The sequence below is a fragment of the Kogia breviceps genome, chromosome 15 (genome assembly GCF_026419965.1).
Source record: "Kogia breviceps isolate mKogBre1 chromosome 15, mKogBre1 haplotype 1, whole genome shotgun sequence".
In the NCBI taxonomy this organism is placed as follows: Eukaryota; Metazoa; Chordata; class Mammalia; order Artiodactyla; family Physeteridae; genus Kogia; species Kogia breviceps.
In genome coordinates, this window is record NC_081324.1 from 7922431 (window position 1) to 7948461 (window position 26031).

At 36.4% G+C, this 26031-nt stretch overlaps 1 protein-coding gene across 4 annotated transcripts in view; it reads right to left on the reverse strand.

Moving 5' to 3' along the window:
- Positions 1–24203: 24203 nt before the first annotated feature.
- Positions 24204–26031, reverse strand: part of CCDC102B (coiled-coil domain containing 102B) — a 246363-nt gene continuing 244535 nt past the window's right edge. For 3 of the 4 annotated variants that reach the window (XM_067014941.1, XM_067014939.1, XM_067014935.1), the window contains one exon: positions 24204–25765. Coding sequence is in view for 1 of the 4 variants with exons in the window: in XM_067014936.1 (XP_066871037.1) it covers position 25765 (1 nt within the window). In the remaining 3 variants the exon portion in view is untranslated. The remainder of the gene's footprint in view (positions 25766–26031) is intronic. The other variant, XM_067014936.1, reaches the window with a different exon arrangement.

Here is a 26031-nt window from a genome sequence, read left to right on the forward strand (position 1 = left end):
TCTGGGAGACCCGGTCACAGGAGGGGTCCTGCAGGGAGAGGGAAAAAGAAACGTTCGAACTACACCTGGGCACTCTGTTCTTCCTAAGCAGTCCTGCCCTAAGGAGAAACTAGTTAACTAGATCCCAACCTGCTGGGTATTATCTGAGCCTCACTACCGCGGGGTAGGGCAACACACATATGACTAAAGGCTTATTTACAGTAGTTCCTTTACCAGTGCATCATGTCCGGCTATCGATAAAAAAAAAAAAAAAAATACAAGGCATACCAAAAGCAAAAAACACAATTTGAAATGACAGAGCAAGCATCAGAAACAGGGCAGGGATGCTAGGAGTTATCAGACCAGAAATTTCAAACAACTAAGATTAATATAGTGAGGGCTCTCATGGATAAAGTAGACAGCACACAAAAACAGGTGGGCAGTGTAAGAGGTCAGAATTCTAAGAAAGAACCAAAAAAATGTTAGAGATTTAAAAAATAACAGAAATGATGAATGTGTTTGATGGGTTGGACACAACAAGGAATCTCTGATCTGGAGACTATATCAACGGAATCCTCAAACCAGAAAGCAAAAAGAACAAAAACTATAAAAGCCAGAACAGGCTATCTAAGGACTGTGGGACGATTGCAAAAGGTTTACCATACTAGTCATGGGAATACAGAAGGAGAAGACAGAAAGGAATAGAAGAAGTATATGGAACAATAATGCCTGAGAATTTCCCCAAAGTGTCAGGTATCACGCCGCAGATTCAGGAAGATCAGTGAATACCAAGCAGAATAAACGCCAAGATCATAATGATAAAAATTTAAAAGAAACTACACATAGCTCATAAACCATAAAGAACTTGCCTAGACAAAAATAGGAAAACACTGATCTGTGTATTTAATATATTCCCATTTCATAAAGGTAAATTTAATCTTACATAAAAATGTCAAACTGAAAACCTCAAAATAGTGAACAATGGTAATTCAATGATGAGAGTGCTTTTAAATTATCACATAAAATAGGGGTGAACAAGTGTTTTACTGAGCAGTTACTTTTCTGGTTTCAGTGAGACCCTGTGGATGTCGATAAATTAAATGGCGCTCGTGCCCTTTTAATTGATTCTACTTGAGAGGGATTCGTGCACCTGGTGAAATTCTAAGCAACATTTAATTAGTGTGAATCTTCAAGACTATAAATTGACAAGTAACTGCCTCCAAACACTAGTTATTAAAACAAGCTGATTCACAGAATACTGACACCTCCACACTTGCCCAGCTTTTCTGCTTGTCATTTATTCTCTTTATAACAAAGTAGATAAAAATAAATTAACATTTCATCTTCTGACTTTGAATTGAGACTGTCAAGTGTGTCATATATTATTTAGATACCTCTATTTTAACATCTTGCATAAAACATGAGCTGAAGAAACATATAGGAATTTAAATAGGATGTTATGAGCAGTTTCTTAATTGCATGTGGACGTTTTTCCTATAGATGTTAATTCTTAAACATGAATACATTTGTGTTCATTGGAATGTGATTTGTAAATAGAACTGGAAAATATGTGCAATCTTGGCTCGACTGGGTAGGAGAATCTCAAAAAGAATTAAAAGTGTAGGTAATAATAGGAAACACAAAATAAATTGCTCTGGTATATATAGGTTGAGTCACAGAGAAAATCCTGAGAAGCAAGACTGGTACCTTGAGAAAACTGCGGGCTAGTTGACCTAAATTGGATAACCTGGAAAAAAGATGTCAGGGCACAGGAAAGACTCGATAAATGAAACAGCATAGGGGCTGGCCTGATTGTCTGAACACATGGTGGAGAGCACCCTTGAAGGACTATATATTTCTAAGAATGGAAAGGTGGAATAACTTGATTGAAAATCAAAGCAGAGAAAAAATTTCCAAGAGACTACCTTTACCAGCTGAACCTAACCAAGCAAGTTTCTATGAGTAAAATGTGTGCATTTATGGTTCACAGCACAGTTTGTCCACCACGAAAATGGTTTCTTATGCTCTAAATAACTGCATGAGAGATAAATACTACGCCTTCGAAATTTGAATTTATAAATCTGTCAATGCATAACATTGGTTGTTTAGACACCCCTTTATTAAAATGTGAACTGGATAAGCATATAAGGAGGACTGAGAAGGAGATTGTATTCCTTAAGTTTCGGTTTTCTCTTTGAAAATCCGAAGAGAGTGTAGAGAGAACAGTGCAGAGAGAGGTCTGCATGGAAACAGCCCTCCTGTTTCCTAACATAGGGAAATCATTTCTACCTGATTGTTTATGAAGCCGACACTGTTTACAGGCTTCATGCATTTTAGCATTTGATTAGACAGGTATATAAAAAAAGAAAATGTAGGTGTATTGCTTGATGACTATTACTGGATGTTTTTATACACCATTCAGTGAAATGATGGAAAAGCAGTTAAATTTCAGAAATGATCTGTTATGACCCCATGAAAGGAACAGATGGCAGGTGAATTCATACTGATGCTTTCAAAGGTTGACAATGACTGCTCAGTTTCAGGTTCTGAAGTAAACAGTAATCTAATTACCGAAATGCCTGCCCGTTATAATGGGAGGAAGTGCAGTGGGACAGCATCTTCATTTTCAGTAACAGCTGCAGACATTAATTGAAGCAAACGGTGCTAATTAAAACTGGAATAGAAAAGAGCAGTGACAAAAAAAAAAAAAAAAATCTGATTCTGTAAGATAGCAACCACCGAAAAATGGACTCCATCTGACAGAAGTAGCCAAATGTACTGTATATACAGGAGAATGGGAGAGAGAGAGCCATACCTTTTATAACTCGATGAAAGGTATTGAGCAGCAGTCTACAGGTGGGAAATTCTTTCTAAGAAAAAACTATATTCATTACAGAAAAAAAATGAAGATTAAAAAATAACACTAATTATAGCTAGAATTCCATCAGTATTAAATGAGGTCATCCGAAGGCTTTAGGAGAACACTGGGAAGAGAGACTTCAAGAGAATCACAAAAAGAAGTTTAGAGTCTTCAATAAATATAGATGCAATTCTCAGATTCACTGAAACTGTGCTATTCAAATCATGGTTTGCAGATTGATGCTGGTCCTTCAATAAGATGAGGAATTTGTGCCAGAGTATGAAGCAACTGCGGGTAAAGGAACTAAGCATGGTGTTTACTTCACTTAAAAAATATTTATAGTAAGACTTTATTAATGAGGAAATTAGTGTGTTGATTTACATCTTAGAAATCTCTATCTTGCTGCAGACAACTTTTAAGCAGTTATCTTAGTAGTACCTCTAGAATTCATTTTGCTTTGTTATGACAGTAATAATACTGAAATATAATGTTCCCTAAAATATAGTCTTTATTTTTAGATAGCCCATTAATACTTTAGATATTGTAGCCTTTGTCACTGTAAGGATTAATTTCAAAAGCCCCGTTATGTGCTGTAAACAAACAAGATGAGTGGTTAGAGGTAACATTCATTGAATATGTATATCAGTTAGAATCCAGTCAAGAAACAAAAACACCACCAGTATCTGTACAAGGAATTTAGAAATTCTAAACTTTCATGCAGTATAGAAATAAGAATAACTGCTTTTCAGGCAACTACAAAGAAAATAATTATGATATCTAATACACTTAATTTTATAAGAAAAAATTGACCATAAAGTTGTTGGTGTTTCTGATACTTTTAACTCCAAAGGTAAGCATCACTGTAGAATAAATATTCAATTTCTCAGAAAACAAGAGTGACACCATTTTCAGTACTACCTCCCAAGTAAAATTTAGTAGCTATGTGATTGACGATTTTTTGAGATCTTCTACATGCCATACACTGAGATTCACGTTTAATATGTAGTATCTCCCAACCTTGCAATTATTCTCCATCTGCAGTTTGCTTTAGTGGGAAAATCATAATACATAAAGTCAATGACAAAAGACCAGGCTGATTATTCTAGATCCATCAAGGCATTCATTATCTGAACTGACAATCTATTCAAAAACAATCCATGACATTGTAACTCAGTCCTTATACTTTTTAACTACCTCAGATTTTGTACTGGAGCAGATAATTTATTCATAAATAAACAGACAGCCTTCTACATATTTATTGTAAACCATCATCAAGCCATACAAAATGAGTTTTCTATGACAGGACTTTTTGACAGAAATATCCATTATATTTAATTGATCCTCTTAGATTAGAAATTACCAAGTAAAACTTATGCATATCAAATGGAGCAGAAAGAAATCATTTTAATTATTCAATCATTAATTATCACCATGTATATGTAATACCTATTCCTTAACTAAGATGTATAGACTTGGATCACTAGGTTTTCTTTTCAAATCAGTCACTGAAGTAATATACAAATATGTAACACATTTTCGTGGTCTCATCTAAACTACACAAAAGAGTGGTGTCCAGTTTCATAATAAAAATAGGAACACATGGGATAACTTCCTTGCTCCAGTCCATTTGCCCAAGACTCACTCTTTGTTCAAGCCCCAGTTAAATTATACCCTATCAATCCTTGTACATCAGTCCTTGACAATTTTCCATCCCCTCACACTTCTTAAAAATTTTTATAATTTCCTGAAAAGTTTGTACCCTACTTACCAGAATAGATCAACAGGCTTTTAAGGCTAGGAATAATGTTATATGTCACATTGTCCCCCAAGAACCTGTGTCCCATGTAGTTCATATATAGTAACCATCAAAGGGCAAAGCCTTGGACAGACTATTCCCAGCTAAGCTCAAACTCAGAACCAATAGACTCTTAGATTTCCATACTGACATTGAGTGACATTGTGTGATGGGAGATACTATACTCATCATAGACAAGTGGATAATTTTGTTTTTACCCATAGTGATTATATGTAGCCACTGCTACAGCCATTGTAAGCGCAGTACAAAGCAAGAGAACCTGTAGTGTATGGCAAGTTATCATTTTATTACATGCACTTGAAGAATAGCCGTAGAAAAAGACAATAAATAGAGGTAATTATCTCTGTGTAATCAAGGCAAAGTGCTTCTGTATTAAGTATTAAATTCTGAGCATTTAAATCATTCCCAGAACATTCTCATAGCATAGAGATTCCCTCAAAGCATTCCTTTATATAAAAATCTATTATATTTTCTAAACACAACAGAATTTAGAGGAATATTTTGAAGTGTTTTTTTGATACGTATTAGGTGCTATATAAACAAGAAGATGAAAGTGTGTTATTCTTATTATTAAAAAAAAAAAAGACACAAGGCAAATTTATTGATGTAAGATATGGGGCATCTCAAGCAACCACCAAAGCAAACCTAAAATATTTACTGGCACCCGTCATAGCATGGCTGCCCATTTACCAAGCAAACTTCCAGTGTCAGAATGCAGTGTGCTTTAACTGTAGCCATGGCAGTAACTGAATTACCTGGCACATCTGAAGCCTGCTGTTACGGGTTTGGAAACTTGGAAAAGACTCTATCAACCTCTGGTCTCTTTTTCATTAAAGAAATACTTGAGGACCAGAAAACAGCAGTGAGCTCCAGTTTAAGCTATGCAGCTTCAGTCCCTGTACTGTTTATAGTGAGAAAGTCCATCACTGCATAGTGTGGTCTTATAAGAAACAAAAACATTAAAAACAACTTGATACCTCTCCTCCATTCTGGGAAGATGTCTGTGGCATGCCTGAGGAAGGTATATATTTCATAAAGTAGACTGTATCTCATCCCCAAATCTCCCCTCTGCTCTTGGGTCTTATGTTTCCAGCTGCATGCTGGCAAAATTCATAGACAGCACAAATGGACATTTCTAATATAAAGTTGTACATTTGTCTATTCTCCACATAAAAATTATTTTATTTATATCTATATCTATCCATATCCAAATATTTGTGTAGGTAATACATACATATATAATCACACACATTCTTAGTGCAATTGTGAAATGAGTGAATTAATGATGAGCATTCTTTCATGTGTTTCTTTGCGATCTGTATATCATCTTTGGAGAAATGTCTGTTTAGGTCTTCTGCCCATTTTTGGATTGGGTTGTTTGCTTTTTTGATATTGAGCTGCATGAGCTGCTTGTAAATTTTGGAGATTAATCCTTTGTCAGTTGCTTCATTGGCAAATATTTTCTCCCATTCTGTGGGTTGTCTTTTCATCTTGTTTATGGTTTCCTTTGCTGTGCAAAAGCTTTGAAGTTTCATTAGGTTCCATTAATTTGCTTTTGTTTTTATTTCCATTTCTCTAGGATGTGGTCAAAAAAGATCTTGCTGTGATTTATGTCATAGAGGGTTCTGCCTATGTTTTCCTCTAAGAGTTGGATAGTGTCTGGCCTTACATTTAGGTCTTTAATCCATTTTGAGTTTATTCTGGTGTATGGTGTTAGGAAGTGTTCTAATTTCATTCTTTTACATGTAGCTGCCAGTTTTCCCAGCAACACTTACTGAAGAGACTGTCTTTTCTCCATTGTATATTCTTGCTTCCTTTATAAAAAATAAGGTGACCATATATGCATGGATTTATCTCTGGCATTTCTATCCTGTTCCATTGATCTAAATTTCTGTTTTTGTGCCAGTACCATACTGTCTTGATTACTGTAGCTTTGTGGTAGAGTCTGAAGACTGGGAGCCTGATTCCTCCAGCTCCATTTTTCTTTCTCAAGATTGCTTTGGCTATTTGGCATCTTTTGTGTCTCCATACAAATTATGAAATTTTCTGTTCTATTTCTCTGAAAAATGCCAGTAGTAGTTCGATAGGGATTGCATTGAATCTGTAGATTGCTTTGGGCAGTATAGTCATTTTCACAATGTTGATTCTTCCAATCCAAAGACATGGTATGTCTCTCCATCTATTTGTATCATCTTTAATTTCCTTCATCAGTGTCTTATAATTTTCTGCATACAGGTCTTTTGTCTCCTTAGGTAGGTTTATTCCTAGGTATTTTATTCTTTTTGTGCAATGGTAAATGGAAGTGTTTCCTTAATTTCTCTTTCAGATTTTTCATCATTAGTGTATAGGAATGCAAGAGATTTCTGTGCATTAATTTTGTGTCCTGCTACTTTGCCAAATTTATTGATTAGCTTTGGTAGTTTTCTGGTAGCATCTTTAGGGTTCTCTATGTATCCTGTCATAGATATGTCTCATTCTCTGTCCATGTCATCTGCAAACAGTGATAGCTTTACTTCTTCTTTTCCGATTTGGATTCCTTTTATTTCTTCTCTGATTGCTGTGGCTATAACTTCCAAAACAATGTTGAATAATAGTGGTGAGAGTGGGCAACCTTGTCTTGTTCCTGATCTTAGTGGAACTGGTTTCAGTTTCTCACCATTGAGGATGATGTTGGCTGTGGGTTTGTCACATATGGCCTTTACTATGTTGAGGTAAGTTACATATATGCCTACTTTCTGGAGGGTTTTTATCATAAATGGGTGTTGAATTCTATCAAAAGCTTTTCCTGCATCTATTGAGATGATCATATGGTTTTTATTCTTCAATTTGTTAATATGGTTGATCACATTGATTGATTTGTGTATATTGAAGAATCCTTGCATTTCTGGGATAAACCCCACTTGATCATGGTGTATGATCCTTTTCATGTGCTGTTGGATTCTGTTTGCTAGTACTGTGTTGAGGATTTTTGCATCTATGTTCATCAGTGATATTGGCCTGAAGTTTTCTTTCTTTGTGACATCTTTGTCTGGTTTTGGTATCAGGGTGATGGTGGCCTTGTAAAAAGAGTTTGGGAGTGTTCCTCCCTCTGCTATATTTTGGAAGACTTTGAGAGGATAGGTGTTAGCTCTTCTCTAACTGTTTGATAGAATTCGTCTGTGAAGCCGTCTGACCTTGGTCTTCTGTGTGTTGGAAGATTTTCAACCAGAGTTTCAATTTCAGTGTTTGTGTTTGTTCTGTTTATATTTTCTATTTCTTCCTGGTTCAGTCTTGGAAGGTTGTGCTTTTCTAAGAATTTGTCCATTTCTTCCAGGTTGTCCATTTTATTGGCATAGAGTTGCTTGTAGTAATCTCTCATGATACTTTGTATTTCTGCAAAGTTCAGTTGTTACTTCTTTTCATTTCTGTTTCTATTTATCTGAGGCTCTCCCTTTTTTTCTTGTTGCATCTGGCTAATGGTTTATCAATTTTGTTTATCTTCTCAAAGAACCAGCTTTTAGTTTTATTGATCTTTGCTATTGTTTCCTTCATTTCTTTTTCATTGATTTCTGATCTGAACTTTACGATTTCTTTCCTTCTGCTAACTTTGGGGTGTTTTTGTTCTTCTCTAATTGCTTTAGGTGAATGTTACGTTGTTTCTTGTTTCTTAAGGTAGGATTGTATTGCTATAAACTTCCCTCTTAGAACTGCTTTTGCTGCATCCCATAGGTTTTGGGTCATTGTGTTTTCATTGTCATTTGTTTCTAGGTATTTTTTGATTTCCTCTTTGAATTCTTCAGTGATCTCTTGGTTATTTAGTAGTATATTGTTTAGCCTCCATGTGTTTGTATTTTTTACAGATTTTTTTGCTGTAATTGATATCTAGTCTCATAGCATTGTGGTTGGAAAAGATACTTGATATGGTTTCAATTATTTAAAATTTACCATGGCTTGATTTGTGACCCAAGGTTTGATCTATCCTGGAGAATGTTCCATGAGCACTTGAGAAGAAGTGTGTTCTGTTGTTTTTGGATGGAATGTCCTGTAAATATCAATTAAGTCCATCTTGTTTAATGTATCATTTAAAGCTTGTGTTTCCTTATTTATTTTCATTTTGGATGATCTGTCCATTGGTCAAAGTGGGGTGTTACAAGTCTGTTACTATGATTGTGTTACTGTCAATTTTCCCTTTTATGGCTGTTAGTATTTGCCTTATGTGTTGAGGTGCTCCTATGATGTGTGCCTAAATATTTACAATTGTTATGTCTTCTTCTTGGATTGATCCCTTGATCATTATGTAGTGTCCTTCTTTGTCTCATGTAATAGTCTTTGTTTTAAAGCCTATTTTTTCTGATATGAGAATTCCTACTCCACCTTTCTTTTGATTTCCATGTGCATGGAATATCGTTTTCCATCCCCTCACTTTCAGTCTGTATGTGTTCCTAGGTCTGAAGTGCGTCTCTTGTAGACAGCGTATGTACGGGTCTTGTTTTTGTATCCATTCAGCCAGTTTATGTCTTTTGGTTGGAGCAGTTAGTCCATTTACATTTAAGGTAGTTATCGATATGTATGTTCCTATTACCATTTTCTTAATGGTTTTGGGTTTGTTATTATAGGTCTTTTCCTTCTCTCGTGTTTCCTGCCTAGAAAAGTTCCTTTAGCATTTGTTGTAAAGCTGGTTTGGTGGTGCTGAATTCTCTTAGCTTTTGCTTGTCTGTAAAGGTTTTAATTTCTCCATCAAATCTGAATGAGATCCTTGCTAGGTAGAGTACTCTTGGTTGTAGGTTTTTCCCTTTGATCCCTTTAAATATGTCCTTCCACTCCATTCTGGCTTTCAGAGTTTTGCTGGAAGATCAGCTGTTAACCTTATGGGGATTGCCTTGTATGTTATTTGTTGTTTTTCCCTTGCTGCTTTTAATATTTTTTCTTTGTATTTAATTTTTGATAATTTGATTACTATGTATCTTGACATGTTTCTCCTGAGTTTATCCTGTATGAGACTCTCTGTGCTTCCTGGACTTGATTAACTATTTCCTTTCCCATTTAGGAAGTTTTCAACTATAATCTCTTCAAATATTTTCTCAGTCCCTTTCTTTTTCTCTTCTTCTTCTGGGACCCCTATAATTTGATTGTTGGTGCATTTAATGTTGTCCCAGAGGTCTCTGAGCCTGTCCTCAGTTCTTTCCGTTTTTTTCTTTATTCTGCTCTGTAATAGTTATTTCCACTCTTTTATCTTCCAGGTCACTTATCCGTTCTTCTGCCTTAGTTATTCTGCTATTGATTCCTTCTAGAGAATTTTAAATTTCATTTATTGTGTTGTTCATCATTGTTTGTTTGCTCTTTAGTTCTTCTAGGTCCTTGTTAAACGTCTCTTGTATTTTCTCCGTTCTATTTCCAAGATTTTGGATCATCTTTACTATCATTATTCTGAATTCTTTTTCAGGTAGACTGCCTATTTCCTCTTCATTTGTCAGGTCTGGTGGGTTTTTACCTTGCTCCTTCATCTGCTGTGTGTTTCTCTATCTTCTCATTTTGCTTAATTTGCTGTGTTTGGGGTCTCCTTTTCGCAGGCTGCAGGGTCGTACTTCCTGTTGCTTTTGGTGTCTGCCCTCAGTGGCTAAGTTTGGTTCAGTGGGTTGTGTAGGCTTCCTGGTGGAGGGAAGTAGTGCCTGTGTTCTGGTGGATGAGGCTGGGTCTTGTCTTTCTGGTGGGCAGGTCCATGTCTGGTGGTGTGTTTTGGGGTATCTGTGACCTTATTATGATTTTAGGCAGCCTCTCTGCTAATGGATGGGGTTGTGTTCCTGTCTTGCTAGTTGTTTGACATAGGGTGTCCAGCACTGTAGCTTGCTGGTCTTTGAGTGGAGCTGGTCTTGGCGTTGAGATGGAGTCTCTGGAAGATTTTTGCTGTTTGATATTACGTGGAGCTGAGACGTCTCTGGTGGACCAGTGTTTTGAACTTGGCTCTCCCAGCAGGAGCACCAAGACCCTGTTATCCAGGCGGCTCAGAATAAAAGTGAGAAAGAAAGAAAGAAAGAAAGAAAGAAAAATAAATAACAAAGTTATTAAAATAAAAATACTTATTAAAAAGAATTTTAAAAATTAAAAATAAAAGAAAGAAGAGAGCAACCAAACCAAAAAACAAATCCATCAATGATAACAAGTGCTAAAAACTATACTGGAAAAAAAAAACCCACGAAAAATAGACAGAACCCTGGAACAAATGGTAAAAGCAAAGTTATACAGACAAAATCACACAAAGAAGCATACACATACACATGCACAAAATGAGAAAAAGGAAAGAATATACATATATCTTGCTCCCACAGTCCGCTGCCTCAATTTGGGATGATTCCTTGCCTATTCAGGTATTCCACAGATGCAGGTACATCAAGGTGATTGTGGAGATTTAATCCTCTGCTCCTGAGGCTGTTGGGAGAGATTTCCATTTCTCTTCTTTGTTCGCACAGCTCCCAGGGCTCAGCTTTGGATTTGGCCCCGCCTCTGCGTGTAGGTCGCCTGAGGGCGTCTGTTCTTCGCTCAGATTGGACCAGGTTAAAGGAGCCGCTGATTCGGGGGCTCTGGCTCCCTCAGGCCGGGGGGAGGGAGGGGTACGGATGCGGGGCGAGCCTGCGGCGGCGGCGGCAGAGGCCACCGTGACGTTGCAGCAGCCTGAGGCTCGCTGTGCGTTCTCCCGGGGAAGTTGTCCCTGGATCCCGGGACCCGGGCAGTGGCGGGCTGCACAGGCTCCTGGGAGGGGCGGTGTGGAGAGTGACCTGTGCTCGCACACAGGCCTCTTGGTGGCGGCAGCGGCGGCCTTAGCGTCTCATGCCCGTCTCTGGGGTCCGCCCTGATAGCCGCGGCTCGCGCCCGTCTCTGGAGCTCCTTTAAGTGGCGCGCTTAATCCCCTTTCCTCGCGCCCAGGAAGCAAAGAGGGAAGAAAAAGTCTCTTACCTCTTCGGCAGCTCCAGACTTCTCCCGGACTCCCTCCCGGCCAGCCGTGGCGCACTAACCCCTTCAGGCTGTGTTCACGCCGCCAACCCCAGTCCTCTCCCGGCTTCTGACAACCGAAGCCCGAGCCTCAGCTCCCAGCCCCGCCCGCCCCGGCGGCTGAGCAGACAAGCCTCTCGGGCTGGTGAGTGCCGGTCAGCACCGATCCTCCGTGCGGGAATCTCTCCGCTTTGCCCTCCGCACCCTGTGGCTGCGCTCTCCTCGGCGGCTCCGGAGCTTCCCCCCTCCGCCACCCGCGTCTCCGCCCGCGAAGGGGCTTCTAGTGTGTGGGAACCTTTCCTCCTTCACGGCTCCCTCCCACTGGTGCAGGTCCCGTCCCTATTCTTTTGTCTGTTTTTTCTTTTTTCTTTTTCCTACCCAGGTACGTGGGGAGTTTCTTGCCTTTCGGGAGGTCTGAGGTTTTCTGCCAGCGTTCAGTGGGTGTTCTGTAGGAGAAGTTCCACGTGTAGATGTATTTCTGATATATTTGTGGGGAGGAAGGTGATCTCCGCATCTTACTCCTCTGCCATCTTGAAGCTCCTCCTTCTTTTTCTGGATAGCTTTTTATAACCAAATCACATCAATGTGATTTATGTGCTTTATAACCAAATCAATCAAATCTCCATATATGGAGATACTTTGTTATTATTAAGGATGTAACAGAGTCAAGTCAGAAAATGTTGATTTAGGAGCATTATGTATTTTCAGAATCAAAGGCACATATGTGTGCTTAGTGGGCATTGCAATATATGTTTGGATTTTGGTGTTGGTCACTTATTTAATCTGGAAACTGGAGAACTGAGGGAAAATATATTCTCCTACATGAAGATATATAGAAACATGGTAATAAGTGCAAATAATTGAAATATTTATGGTATTCTTCCAGTTCTTCATGTATATAGTTTTATTCCCAAAAGAATGTAAGGTGAATTCATAAAGTTTATCTCTAGATATAAAAATCAGGTTCCGTTAAATTCAACATTTTTTTGCCAAATAGCAGATATCTTAAATGCTAAAATAACGTTGTTTAAGCTATAATTAAAATTTGAGCAACATGATTTAATTTCACATTAATTCATATATTATCAGACATGTTGAAACAGCAATGAAGTTTAAAGAATCCAATATCTATTACAAGAAAAGGAAGGAAACGTCTTAAAAAGAGAAGAATGATTAATATTATGATTATTATTAATTTGTACTTATTATTAAAGAAAGATATAACCTGAGGAAGATAACCCCCAAATCATTAATTCTATCTTCTGTCATGTGCACCTATAGGTGTGTATTTTGTAAACTTCTTTTATTGGCTTCTATTCCTTAATTTGATTTATTTTAAATATATTTATGTAAGATAGAAGATATTGAAATACAAAAGATAAACCTCTTTAACATTATACTTCATTTGTTGATTCAACTTACGTCCAAGTATATGGTGATTCTTACAAAATGATAATGATTTTGTTTAATTAAATCTCTGGGAAGAATGTTCTTTGCAGCTAAGCAGTTTACAGACTTGGGTTTGGAAGAGAGTGTTTAGTAATAGAAAAGGTATGGTGTTACACAGTTGACCCTTGAATGACATGGGTTTGAACTACATGGCTCCACTTATACAGATTTTGTTTTCAGTAGTAAGTGCTACAGTACTGCATGATCGGTAGTTGGCTGAATCTGCTGATGTGGAGGGCCAATTATAAGTTATACATGATTGAACTCAGTGGATAGTTGGTTTCCCTAAACTCTGCATTGTTCAAGGGTCAACTGTATTTAAAAACGTCCTGATTATAACCCCAAACACACAAGTTCAGACCCAGTGTTCTGTGCAGATTTCTATCACATTTTACTGAAAGTGTAAGATTATATATCTTCTTCTTCCTCTAGAATATGAGTTCCAGAAGCATCAAAATTTGTCACTGTTTGTTCACTGTTTGTTCCTTCCCTAGTGTCTAGAAAAAATCTTGGCTTGTTGCAGTCTCACAACAGTTATAGAAGGATGAATGAATGAATGAATGGAACATATTATGTATTACTCTTAAACCAGATGCTTCCCACATCTATTAGTAAGTGTCTAATGGATGTTTTCTGAGCTGATTCTGTCTCTTTTATCCAAACTGCAGAATCCCAGGTTGATTACCAAATATGTATTGAGCAGAATATTAAAGCATAGATTTAATTGAGTTTGTTTACTTACTTGTTAATTTGTATTTCTCAGGAAAATTCTGCGCATATAATGTGTTTTTTTATTATAAGAGATGCTGTTGAATTAGATATCTATTACTTATTTTCTTAGTGCCATCAATTCATCTGTTTTAACCTCTAAATTGGAATGAGTAACTATTAAAATTGACATTTTACAAATGCTTTTTAAGAACTAGATTTTAGGTGTTGAAAGAATTTATACATATATTTAGTGTCAGCTTTACCAACTTTTAAAAAATAATTATCTGGGAGAATAGATAATATATATTTGGGAAATTAGGAAAAGATATATAAAAAGCACTGGCAACATTTTGATTTCACTATTGGAAGATAAAAATAATGAGTAGAGGGAGACTGTGCAAGTTCATTGTGTATGTTCAAAAGCTGGGTTTCCTGCTGATTTCCAGCTCCATATAGTTTAAACAACATGTCTGTAGTCAAATTATGCTTCTGAGCCAAGCAGATACTGCAGTGGAAAAGTCATTCTGCAGAAATAATAGTACCTTAACTTTCTCTTTTCTGGGTGAGTTAATGCCATGATGTGGATACCTTCCCCATTGAGATAAGAGAAGATAAAGGAAATTGTATTGCAATTTTAATATTTCCTTTGTCACTTTGAATAAAATCCATTAATGCTTGGGCTTTTACAAAGATGTCCTATGTGAACAAAAAATACAGCCAGGTTATTAACCAAACGTAATTGCCTGGTGATAACAGATTCTCTATTTGACACTTATTTAACATCAAAAAGCTATCAATTAGGACACCACATTTAAAGCAAGTGGGAAGATTATGCACGGACACTTTTAGCAAAAAGGTGACACTTGCATAAAATAGTACATATCATTTTTAGAATACCAAAGTCCTACTTTAGTATTGTTTAAAAACGAAAGAACTTAATATCTTTTTGTGTGTGTGTCCCCAAGTGCCAAAAGGCATGAGGTAGCTAAACATGCCAGAGCCTCAAATGCTGTTTAGAATATATATCCACAAAATCATTTACCCCTTATCCTGGTGAATCTGCTCAAACAATTCAGATGATGCCAATAGAATAAAGTGTGTGTGTGTGTGTTCTAAGCATTCCTAGTAATGAAACATACTAATTAAAACATTGAAAGTGTCTTTGGCTTTAGAAGTCAGATATCTAATTTTGAAGTCTAGAATCCAGAACATTTTGTGTTCAGAGACATCATTTATATTTCGATTCCTGAGAGGGAGGCAGCAGACATTGATGGAAGGACACTGACTCTGGTAAAAAGCTAAGCCCAGACCATCAGCTCTACGGAGTGACTTTTTAAAAGTTTTGAGGAATTCCTCTGTGACAGGCACTTTTCTAAACACATAATAAATATTATATCGTGAATTTAGGTGATCTTTCTAAGTATGAGTTTCTTCTTTTGTAAACGTGTGTAATATATACGTTAGGGGAGACATTCTCAGTCGTACTCAACGTGCTTCTTCCTCTTTGCACTAGTTTTTTTTCCCATGCAACGGGGAACTTAATCTGACCAGCCTGTTGGCAACCTCCATATTCAGTAGACACACTATACTTTCAGAGATCAGTTGAGATTATGATTACTCTTACATTTGGGCCACGCCCTCTCTTTATTGTTGCTTTTTTATGACCAGGCATCCTGCTTATCACTGGGTGAACTGTGATAAGCAAGATGTGTGGTCTGTGTTCTCATGGTCTTGGGGTCTCGGTCTCTCGCTCTCTCTCTTACAATCAGATTGGTTAACTGACCCCTGAACTGTTTCTCTGGGACAGACCTGGCATTGATCTTTCTTCTCTCCATTCCACTCAGTAACAAAAGGTGAAGGCCACTGCATCCTGTGCTCTTTTTACTCTCCATGGGCCAGACCATGAAAAACAAATCTGAGAATCCTTATCTTGGGTGAAATTAACAAAACTGAAGGAATACCTTAATAAATATTTTACACTTGAAATTGGTAGTTTTCTCAAGCCATAGAAATTAAATGGGCAACATTTCTAAGCATTAGTTTGAGATACATTTTATTCTAAAATCATTTTATATTATGTTTTCCTCTTCAAATCTAACTTTGGATTGATACAATACTTTCATTTTCTCTAAGAGAGATAATAGGGTCTGTATTTTTGTGGCTGAGCAGCTTTAGACTTGAACAAACAGGAAAGTATCTTCTGGAGATACCTAGAAGAACACCTCAGAGTCTTGTCCAGAACAGCTCCCAAATCTGAAAGCAGTTGGTGGCAACTTCCAGAACTGATGAACATTCTAACATATTACCATTAGGGTAGCTTAGAACTGCAAACCATTCCAGCCTGCCTATTTGGGGAGGAAGCATCCCTTCCTCTCTTCCCAGAAGCCTCTGGAGAGATGCCTAGCCCAAACATAGAAGCAGAATGATCTATGACCTCCACCATATGCCTTTAATTTTCTATCCATCCAACCGTATGCTATTCCTCCAACATCACATTGAAACTATCTCTTGTCCCCTTGTCATGCTTCTGCATTCTCTCCTCTTGTCTTTGCTGAAGTTCCCATCTTTTCATTTACCCAAAACTTTTTGACACTTATGTGCCCAGCCCCATCTCACCTTCTCCACAGATCCTTTCCAAAACTATCCATTCCACCTAGATCATCCTGTCTCTGAATTCCCATAACACTTATTCCATATATTTGCCACACAATAACCTATTTCTCTGTGATACCTCTTCTCATTCTGCCTGTGGCAGAGTTGCTGGAATGTGAATGAAATTTATACACCTGTGTAACTCCTTTTCTACCAGCAAAGGAGCCCCTTGAGTGCTTCACGTGAGTGAGTGTCTTGAATGTAGTTCTACGGCACCGTGACACTATCGATGATAATTTTGAATTTGTGATTCCAGACAGCGAGTTTCCAAGTTTTTTGAATAAGCCACCTTCACTATTTATGTCCCACATGTGAGAATGGGGCACAAGCCCTCAGAGTCAACTAGGAACAGAATTGATGTATTTCTGTCAATTATACACTAGGATAATATAATTCTTTAAATACTAACAACAAGAACTAACATTTATTGAAAAGGGACAATAGGCCAGACTATTTCCCACCTTTAGGGTGAGGAATTGAGGTCATACAAGCCAAGGAGGAGGCAGGGGCAGGTTTCAAACTCAGGTCAGACTTTCTCCAAAATATTTGCTTCTCCTTAAAAATAGTTATCTAATAGGGAATACATGTGTTGATAGGACACAGGGCACCAAATCTCCTGCTAACGCTTCAATCCACTAGATCTATCTAAAATCCAAGATGATTTTTGCACTATTGGCTATTACTTACTAGTGGCTGCATGGACAACTATTATTAACCCAGTTTTGTAGATGAGGAAACTAAATGATCTAATCGCCAAAGCATACACCTACTCTGACTTCTCAGTCTAAGATCTTTCCATGATTCTATTTACTTTTTCCAACAAATTGATGTACTTCCTGTACGTCAAAGGCCTTTCCCAACCCTGCTTACCTGGTGATTGCCTCTTTATCCCCAAAGACTAGCCAGTTGTCACTTTCATTATGTAGTTTTTCCTGAACACTTTCTCTACAAAGAATGTGTTTTATTTATTTTTGTATTGTCAGCATACAGCAATTCCATGATAAGCTCTTTGGGTTAAAAATGATCCTGTAATTTCAAGTTGTATACTTAAAGTTAACATTTCTTTTTTCTTATTTTTATTTATTTTTGTGGCAAAATTTTTTTTAGTCATAACTTTGGAGTTTAGATGAGGGCTGTTTTTTCCTTTTAAACATTACTAATATTTTATTTAGGCATATTTTTCCTTCATGAGAAACAGTAGAAATTGGCATCTTACCAAGGAGGCTGATTCAGCAAGAATGCACCTGGTGAACTCAAATAATTTTGTTTCATACTTTAGATTTTCTGCTGTGAAAAACTATAATAGGTCACATAGTAGCTAGAGAGAGAACAATCATGCTAATTTGATTTTGATTCTTAACTGTCTTATATCAACTATGTTGATTCTTTTGTCGATATAGAAGACTTAAGTATCTCTTGGCTATATGAGTTATGTAAGCAAGACTCCTATTTTATTTTAATTATCTCCCTGTATACGTTCCTCCCTTTTGTAGAATTAAAAATTAAGCCTGCACATATGAATCAATGGTTTGGCCAGATCATTATCAGTAGCTGATTTTAAATATAGAAACACTGTTTATAAATATAGGAATAAATTCAATAAGAGACCATGCTTTAAAATACATTTATACAGGCATATTCTTTTTTTTTCCTTTTTTTAAACGTCTTTATTGGAGTATAATTGCTTTACAATGTTGTGTTAGTTTCTGCTATATTAACAAAGTGAATCAGCTATATGCATACATATATCCCCATATCCCCTCCCTCTTGCATCTCCCTCCCACCCTCCCTATCCCACCCCTCTAGGTGGTCACGAGGCACCGAGCTGATCTCCATGTGCTATGCAGCTGCTTCCCACTAGCTGTCTGTTTTACATTTGGTAGTATATATATGTCAGTGCCACTCTCTCACTTCGTCCCAGCTTACCCTTCCCCCTCCCCGTGTCCTCAAGTCCATTCTCTACGTCTGTGTCTTTATTCCTGTCTATACAGGCATATTCTAAAAGTCAAAACCCTAAAGAATATTATCTATCATAACTGTAGAGAATATTTCAAATATTTTCACCAGCTCTTGGCTGAGATATGAGTGATTCTCGTCCTCAAAGTAATCAACAGCAAACTAAAATGTACTGGATTCCTTCAATGTCCTAACAATTATGCTAAATTTTATATATTTTTACACATTTCACTGTCAAAATAATTCAATATAATAGATATAATATTCATATTACAGATACAGAAGCAGGAGCTAAGAATAACTTCTCAAAATCATACATCTTCTAAATAATAAATCAGGTGTGTTGGACTCCCAAATCTATGCTTGTTTTATGTCCTCAGTTTATTAGAGAAAATGTGATACAGTTGTGAGACTATTAGAAAAATTTTTATTTGTTTCATGAGCATAAAGACTGTGACTCTGAGATTCTTGTTTTGGAAATATGACCCTTAAAATGGTCACATAAGATAAACACCATCCCTCAAAGCCCCATTGTTTCTTTGCTGGAGGAAGTACGAATGCGCTTAAAAACTCTTGGTTAGCAATACCACCAATAGTGCTGAAAATGACAATATGTATGTTACAGAGCAAGACTGATGAAATCACAGTCTCAACAATACAAATGACTTAATTGTTAAGAGTTCTTAACATTTGCAAACAGAAGTGAGTAGGGAATGGTGGCTTATAAAATTAAACCTTTCAAGGTTAGTTTTTGTTTGTTTATTTTAAAATGTGTGTGAATGTGTTGATAACATTGAGGGGGACTTCACGTTGGCATTGAAAATAGCAGGTCACTCTTTGCCACAAGGAAGGGAGGATTTATATTTGGCCAATGGAAAAGAATGTTGATATATATTTTGGTATTATACTACTGAAGGAAAAATGTCAGCTGGTCAAATTTTGAATAAGCAAGCCAATCTTTGGTTTATGGTCCTTAAAAAGTGCTCAATAATACCATAACTAATAAAGTTATTCATAATTTTTATAAATAATAATTCAAAACTTCTCTGGCCAAAATCCATTGATTTCCAAAATTCCTTTTGTAAGAAAAACTTAAACTGCATATAAACTGAATATAATTTAATTATTTTGCTGTTTTATTTAAAAAAATCTGTAGTGTAACTTCCTTGATAAAACTTTATGCTTTTAAGTAGATCACATATAAAAATAATACGTGAAATTTCAAAAATAAAAATTAAATGCATAAATTAATGCAAACCACCAAGGATTAACAATGTAAAGGATAAAATACCATCTCTTAAAATTACTAATCATAAGCCTGTTTATATTTTAACAGTTTTAAAATATAAACTGTTTATATTTTAACAGTTAAAATTTCAAGGAAGAATATCATTATGCAACCTTAATGTTGAAAGACTATACATTTTTTAAAAAATAAATCATTATTTATTTATTTTTAGCTGTGTTGGGTCTTTGTCGCTGTGCGCAGGCTTTCTCTAGTTGCGGTGAGTGGGGAGCTCTTCATTGCGGTGCGCGGGCTTCTCATTGTTGTGGCTTCTCTTGTTGCGGAGCACGGGCTCTAGGCGCACAGGCTTCAGTAGTTGTGGCACATGAGCTCAGTAGTTGTAGCTTGTGGGCTCTAAAGCTCAGGCTCAGTAGTTGTGGCTCACGGGCTTAGTTGCTCCACGGCACGTGGGATCTTCCCGGGCCAAGGCTCGAACCTGTGTCCCTTGCATTGGCAGGCAGATTCTCAACAACTGCACTGCCAGGGAAGCCCCAAAGACTGTATACATTTTTGTATTTTTTAATATTAAATGTATTTTGTAGGTTTACAAGCAAGGTAAACAAAATCATAGGTGAGAAGCTAAGTCTAATTTTAATTGAGGGACAGGTTGTTTGCAACTATGAGAAGATATTCTGAATCAGAAGTAGATTTCCTTAATTCAGTGTCACAGGGATACCTCTCATAAAAATAAAACTGAGCATTGGATTTCCCACTGTTCTTCCTCACGTGGCAGAGTCTTTATACTAGGTCTCAGGGTTGTAGTGCAACAAAATGAGTAGAAAATGAGCCACAGGGTCTGGTAGACATGTGCTTGAAAGTCAGGCCCATGATGTTCTACCTATCTGTAACTGGACAAGTTCCAGTACATGTGTGAACCTTGATTTGTTTGTCTACATAACATAGATAATACCATACCCCAGGAAACTCACCAAGTGCAGTGGACAGCACACAGAAGGAGCTAAATAAGGATGCCTATTTTTAAAGTCTGTTGCAACGCGGTATTGTTATATAATGAAGTCACCTTGCTGCATAGGCATTTCATGCCTATGGCAGGTGTGAAAAGCATACAGAGGACTAACTAGGTTACCAGGCGAATTCTTAGTATGAAACCTTGTTCCCAAGCCTTGCCATATAAATAAAATTTTTGTGAGTCTTTCTAGTAGAATACTTATAAATATACAGTGAGCTTTATGCTTGTATTTGGCATGTGTAGCTGGAGACAACTTCCAGAAACACCTTTGGGTCACCTCAACTCATTAAGTGATCTAGTGGGAAGGCAGAGAAATGGAAGCTATGATTAACCATTGGGTAAACAATATACACATATATAATCAAATACCAAGTCAACTGTACTCTACTTTCAAAGCAATATATGAACAGCCATAAAGTCATTTAAATATAAAAATGTGATATGCCACATGATATAGGACATAATATCTGCTTTTCCAAACAGAATAAGATGATTAAAATAATTCAATAGGATAGAGCCATGGTACCCTTCATAAAACAGGATAGAAAATGAGATAATAACAATAAAGTTAATTGAGATACTAATATAAATCATTAAACACACAGAAAAACTCTTGACAATTGAACATAACTTCACCTGAATTCTTAGGTTATCTTAAAAGAGAAAAATCTTTGCATAGGGGAACATTATTTGACACTCATGATCTACAAATAGTGAAGTTGGAAAGGTAGCAATTCCATAGGGCAGAGACAATAACAGAACCAGGGTAACAATCACAAAATGGACAGTATTTAAGCTTTTCTATTCCACTTTTAAACTTTGCAAGATGACAGTCTTATAGCCAAAGGCATCACCTAAAATAAAAGAAAAATGATTGTTAATGGACATAAGAAGCCAAAATAATAATAACAAAGTAGAGAGAAATATAATTTCTTTCCTTTATTGCCTTCAAGAGTCAAGGTAGAACTAAATTTTGCTATAGCTTTAGCATGTTTGCACTCACAGGAGCAACTAATATCCCATCTAGAAAACATTCTCCCACAGGAAATCTGGCACAAATTACCTACAGGACACTGCTGCTTAGATTAGCTTATAATTATCTATTTTGTAGATAAATATATTTATCTTTGGATTTTAGATCCTTCTAAAATCATGTTATCAGAACAAAACATAATCTTATGTGTACATACAACAGACTACTTGAACTTCTGAATACGTCATATGGGCAGGAGTAAAGCTATTAGTCAGAAGATGCACCTGGGACCCTGCAGCAGAGTTGCTGTGAGTTCTAGCTGCATTGAGAGAAGAAATGCATAAATGCAGAGACAGTGGTGTCAGAACATGGTAGGAGTTTGTTCACCTACACTTTTGGCATCTCTCTTTTGGACCTCAGATGATGGTTATATTGAGCTCAAATCTTAATTGGCATTTTGCAGCCTCTTTGATACCACTCTGTTTAATGCTTGTGCTGAGAGGTAAGACAGGAGTAGAACAAGGAATGTTGGATTTAGGGAGGATATTGCTATGGTCTGAATGTTTGTGGCTGCCAAAACTCACATGCTGGAATTCTAAGGCCCATTGTGATGTATTAGAAGATAGGGCCTTTGGGAGGTGATTAGGGCAGGAGGGTGGAGCCCTCATGAGTGGGATTAGTGCCCTTGTAAAAGAGACTCCACATTGCTCCCAGCCCCATCCACCCCGTGAGGATATAAAAGGAAGTCTGTCATTGAAAGACAGCCTTCCCCTGACCATGTGGGCACCTTCATCTTTGACTTCCAGCCTCCAGAACTGTGACAATATATATATATTTTTTGGGGTTTATAAACCACCCAGTCTGTGGTAATTTGTTATAGCAGCCTGAACAGATTAAAACAGTTATGGAGGTGGGACTGTTGAACGTCTTTTCAGGAATGAAAGCAGAAGGAAAATGGGATGGGATATAATTCATGCTAACTGGTCTTCCCAGCCCCCCAGGGCAGAAACAAACAAGAAAGGGGAAAAATGATGTATTTTTTAATGATACTAATGTTTTATCAATTTCAATTTTACTTTGATTCTTTACTAATTTTCACTTTAGATTGAAGAAAACTCATTGCTAGAATTTGTTTTAACACTAAGTAAATAGTATCTTTTGATACAAGAAATATTTAAGTATTTCTGATGTTAAGGCTATATATTTTGGACAAAGAAAATAAAACTAGGAAAGGCATGAGTAGTAATTAGTCTGATTCTGGAAGGCTGAGCAAGTGGGTTTATAAAGATTAACAATGAGATCCTCTGTTCTAATGGGACATCCACTAGTTACTCCTTCCTTTGGTTTGATCCAGAATACATGAATTCTTTTTGTAGTTCTGTAGTTCTATTTGTCTCTGAAAAATAATTTCTGTATGCTCAGTCATGACACAATGTAATTTCCTTACAGATGGGAGCTTCTCTTCTGAAGACATTAAAACCCGTTGAGCAGATGATTCTCACCCATAATAAAAAGCTATCAGAAGGTCTAACTGCAGTAATATACTTAAGGAAATAGATAAAGCATCATTTCCTTTTCAAGCTTAGTACGTAAGAATGGGGAATAGTTTCTTGCTTCATGATTATGAACATAAACACCGTTTCCCTTTACAAAAAGAGAAGCATATGAAGAAAAAAAAATCCCTTTTCAAAAAAGTTTTTAGTGGTGGACATTAGTCTTGCAATGAATGTTTTACTTCCCTTGAATTGTGAAAACATTGATGGAATTTGAAAATAATTATTTCAGTAAAAGGGTGTAGAGCTCCTGAACTTGCATAATTTCCCATAAGAAAAATTAAATCAGAATTATGTAAGTATATCCTTACAAATCCAGTTGGCCTTGAGGCAATGCCTGGGAAGAAATAAGGATGCAGTGAGCCACAAAAATCAGGTTAGCTTCAAGGTCTACTCGTCCCCAGCAATCTTACTTCAGTGACAATTTGGAGTCAGACCAAAGTGCATAAACTATCCATGGTGTTGAAACGATTTAAAGTGAAAAGCAGTAGAACAGTTTACCAAAAACCCAAGCACAGAGTAAGAAAATGAAAGGGAAGAAATTCACTACATTAAAAGCAAGAGAGGTTGAATAATATGCAGCTAATTTGGCCTCGGCCTTCAGTGAAGCCAAGTGATTTGTGGAAGAAAACAGAATTAGCAGTGAGGCTAGGATTATTTGAATGAATAATCCACATCTATCAAATAATTCGTATAGATGGTCGTTTTTCCTTTCCAAACAAAGATCCCTGGAAGGAATTTTTAGAAGCCCTTTAGATTTCCAGGCCAAACTATAGTTCTTAGCCATGATATTTTTATATTATTACAAATAATAGAAACCATAAAGTAGCTTCTACTCTCTCACTATGTCTATACAGTATCCTGACACTTCCTGTCAAAATAGTATGGAATCTTATTCACATTTGCATCTATTTTTGGATGCCTTTCCACCCCCACACACACATATTGACTCACACACCCAATCATCAGTGACTGTATCTGTCTCCTCTGTCCCTAGAGTATTCTTAATAATGAAAAATTAGAGCAGAAATTTATATGCATAGATGTTTATTGCAATAATATGTACAATATTTAAAGATTTGAAAGGAGAAGAATGTTTAACAATAGAAAATAACTTCAAATAATATCATACCTTAGAATATTATGAATCCATTAAAATGGTATTTTAATAATTTTAAATAGCAAAATACTTAAAACATAATTTTGAATAAAAAGCAGGGTTAAATCCACATAGATATCATAATTGTGGTTATACTTATACATAATCAGTAATTAACATATAGGTATATATTTAGCATATGTATGAGACTGAGAGAGAGAGAGAGAGAGAGAGTGAGTGTGTGTGTGTGTGTGTGTGTGTGTGTGTGTATGTGTATCCCCAGAGGCTGTGTAGAATAGACATTATATACATGAGTTTGGACTCCAGAGTCATGCTGCCTGAATATGAATCCCAGTTTTTGCCACTTAATAAGCAAATTACTTAACCTCTCTTTTCCTCAATTTCCTCCTTTGTGAAATGGTGAAAATAAATATATGGTTGATGTTGAGATTAGATGGGTGTATTCTACTTAGAACAATGCATAACAGAGAGTATGTAATTCTTAGCTCTTATGATCATCTAAATATATACACACATTATAAGTACACAAAATGAACCTATGCATACACACAGACAATTGCAAAACTATGCAAAATCAAGCAAAATATTATCAGTATTTCTGACGTTTGAGATTGTGGATAACTTTTGTGTTTACATGTTTTTTTCTATTTTCCAAGTTTTTCTGGAATGAGCAAATCATACTTTTATAATCAGAGGTAAACTTTTGCATGGTATTGAACAGATGGATTGAATTACACACACATATAATATGCTTAAAGTACAATACTGTATTAAAAATACAATAATGCTTAAAGCAGTGCTCAGCACATAGGATGACTTACAGAAACATTTATTAAATTAATATAAACGGTAATGGAGGAATTGGACATAGTAACTAGTAACTAGAGAATATTTAGCCCAAGAGATTTGCAAGAAAGGAAGATTTAAAAAAAATGAAATTGTAGAAGAAGGCAATAACTGTCTAGCAAAGTTTGGGTTTTATCATTCTAAGACTTAAGTATATATTTTCTAGGCAGCATTGAAGAAGCCAGTACAAAAAGAAACTTAGAAAATCTATGAAGAGAGAAAATAAGCTTCATGGCCAAATTTAGACTCCAGATAAGCTAGGGGAAAATCAGAGCAAATGAGATAAATTTGTTTTAAAGAGGAAAAACTTTTACATGATCCTGGAATAAGGAATGTAGGGCTGGATGTCGGTATGTAAAAGTTTGTGTTTCAAAAAGCAAAAAAAAAAAAAAAAAAAAAAAAAAAATCCATTTTTAATTTTTTGAGGAAACTCCATACTGTTTTCCATGGGGGCTTCAACAATTTACAATCCCAGCAACAGTGTACTAGGTTTCTTTTTCTCCACATCCTTGCCAACACATTATTTCTTGTCTTTTTGACAGTAGGCATTCTGACACATAAGAGTTGATATCTCATTGTAGTTCTGATTTGTGTTTCCTTGATAATCCAGCAATTCTATTCCTGGGTATCTATCCAAAGAAAATGAAAACAGTAATTAAAAAAGATATATGTGCCCCAATGTTCATAGCAGCATTATTTGCAATGGCCAAGATATGGAAGCAACCTAAGTGTCCGTCAACAGATAAATGGATAAAGATGTGATACACACACACACACACACACACACACACACACACACACACACACACACACTGGAGTATTACTCAACCATATAAAAAGAATGACATTTTGCCATTTATGACAACATGGATGGATCTAGAGGGTAGGTTGCTTA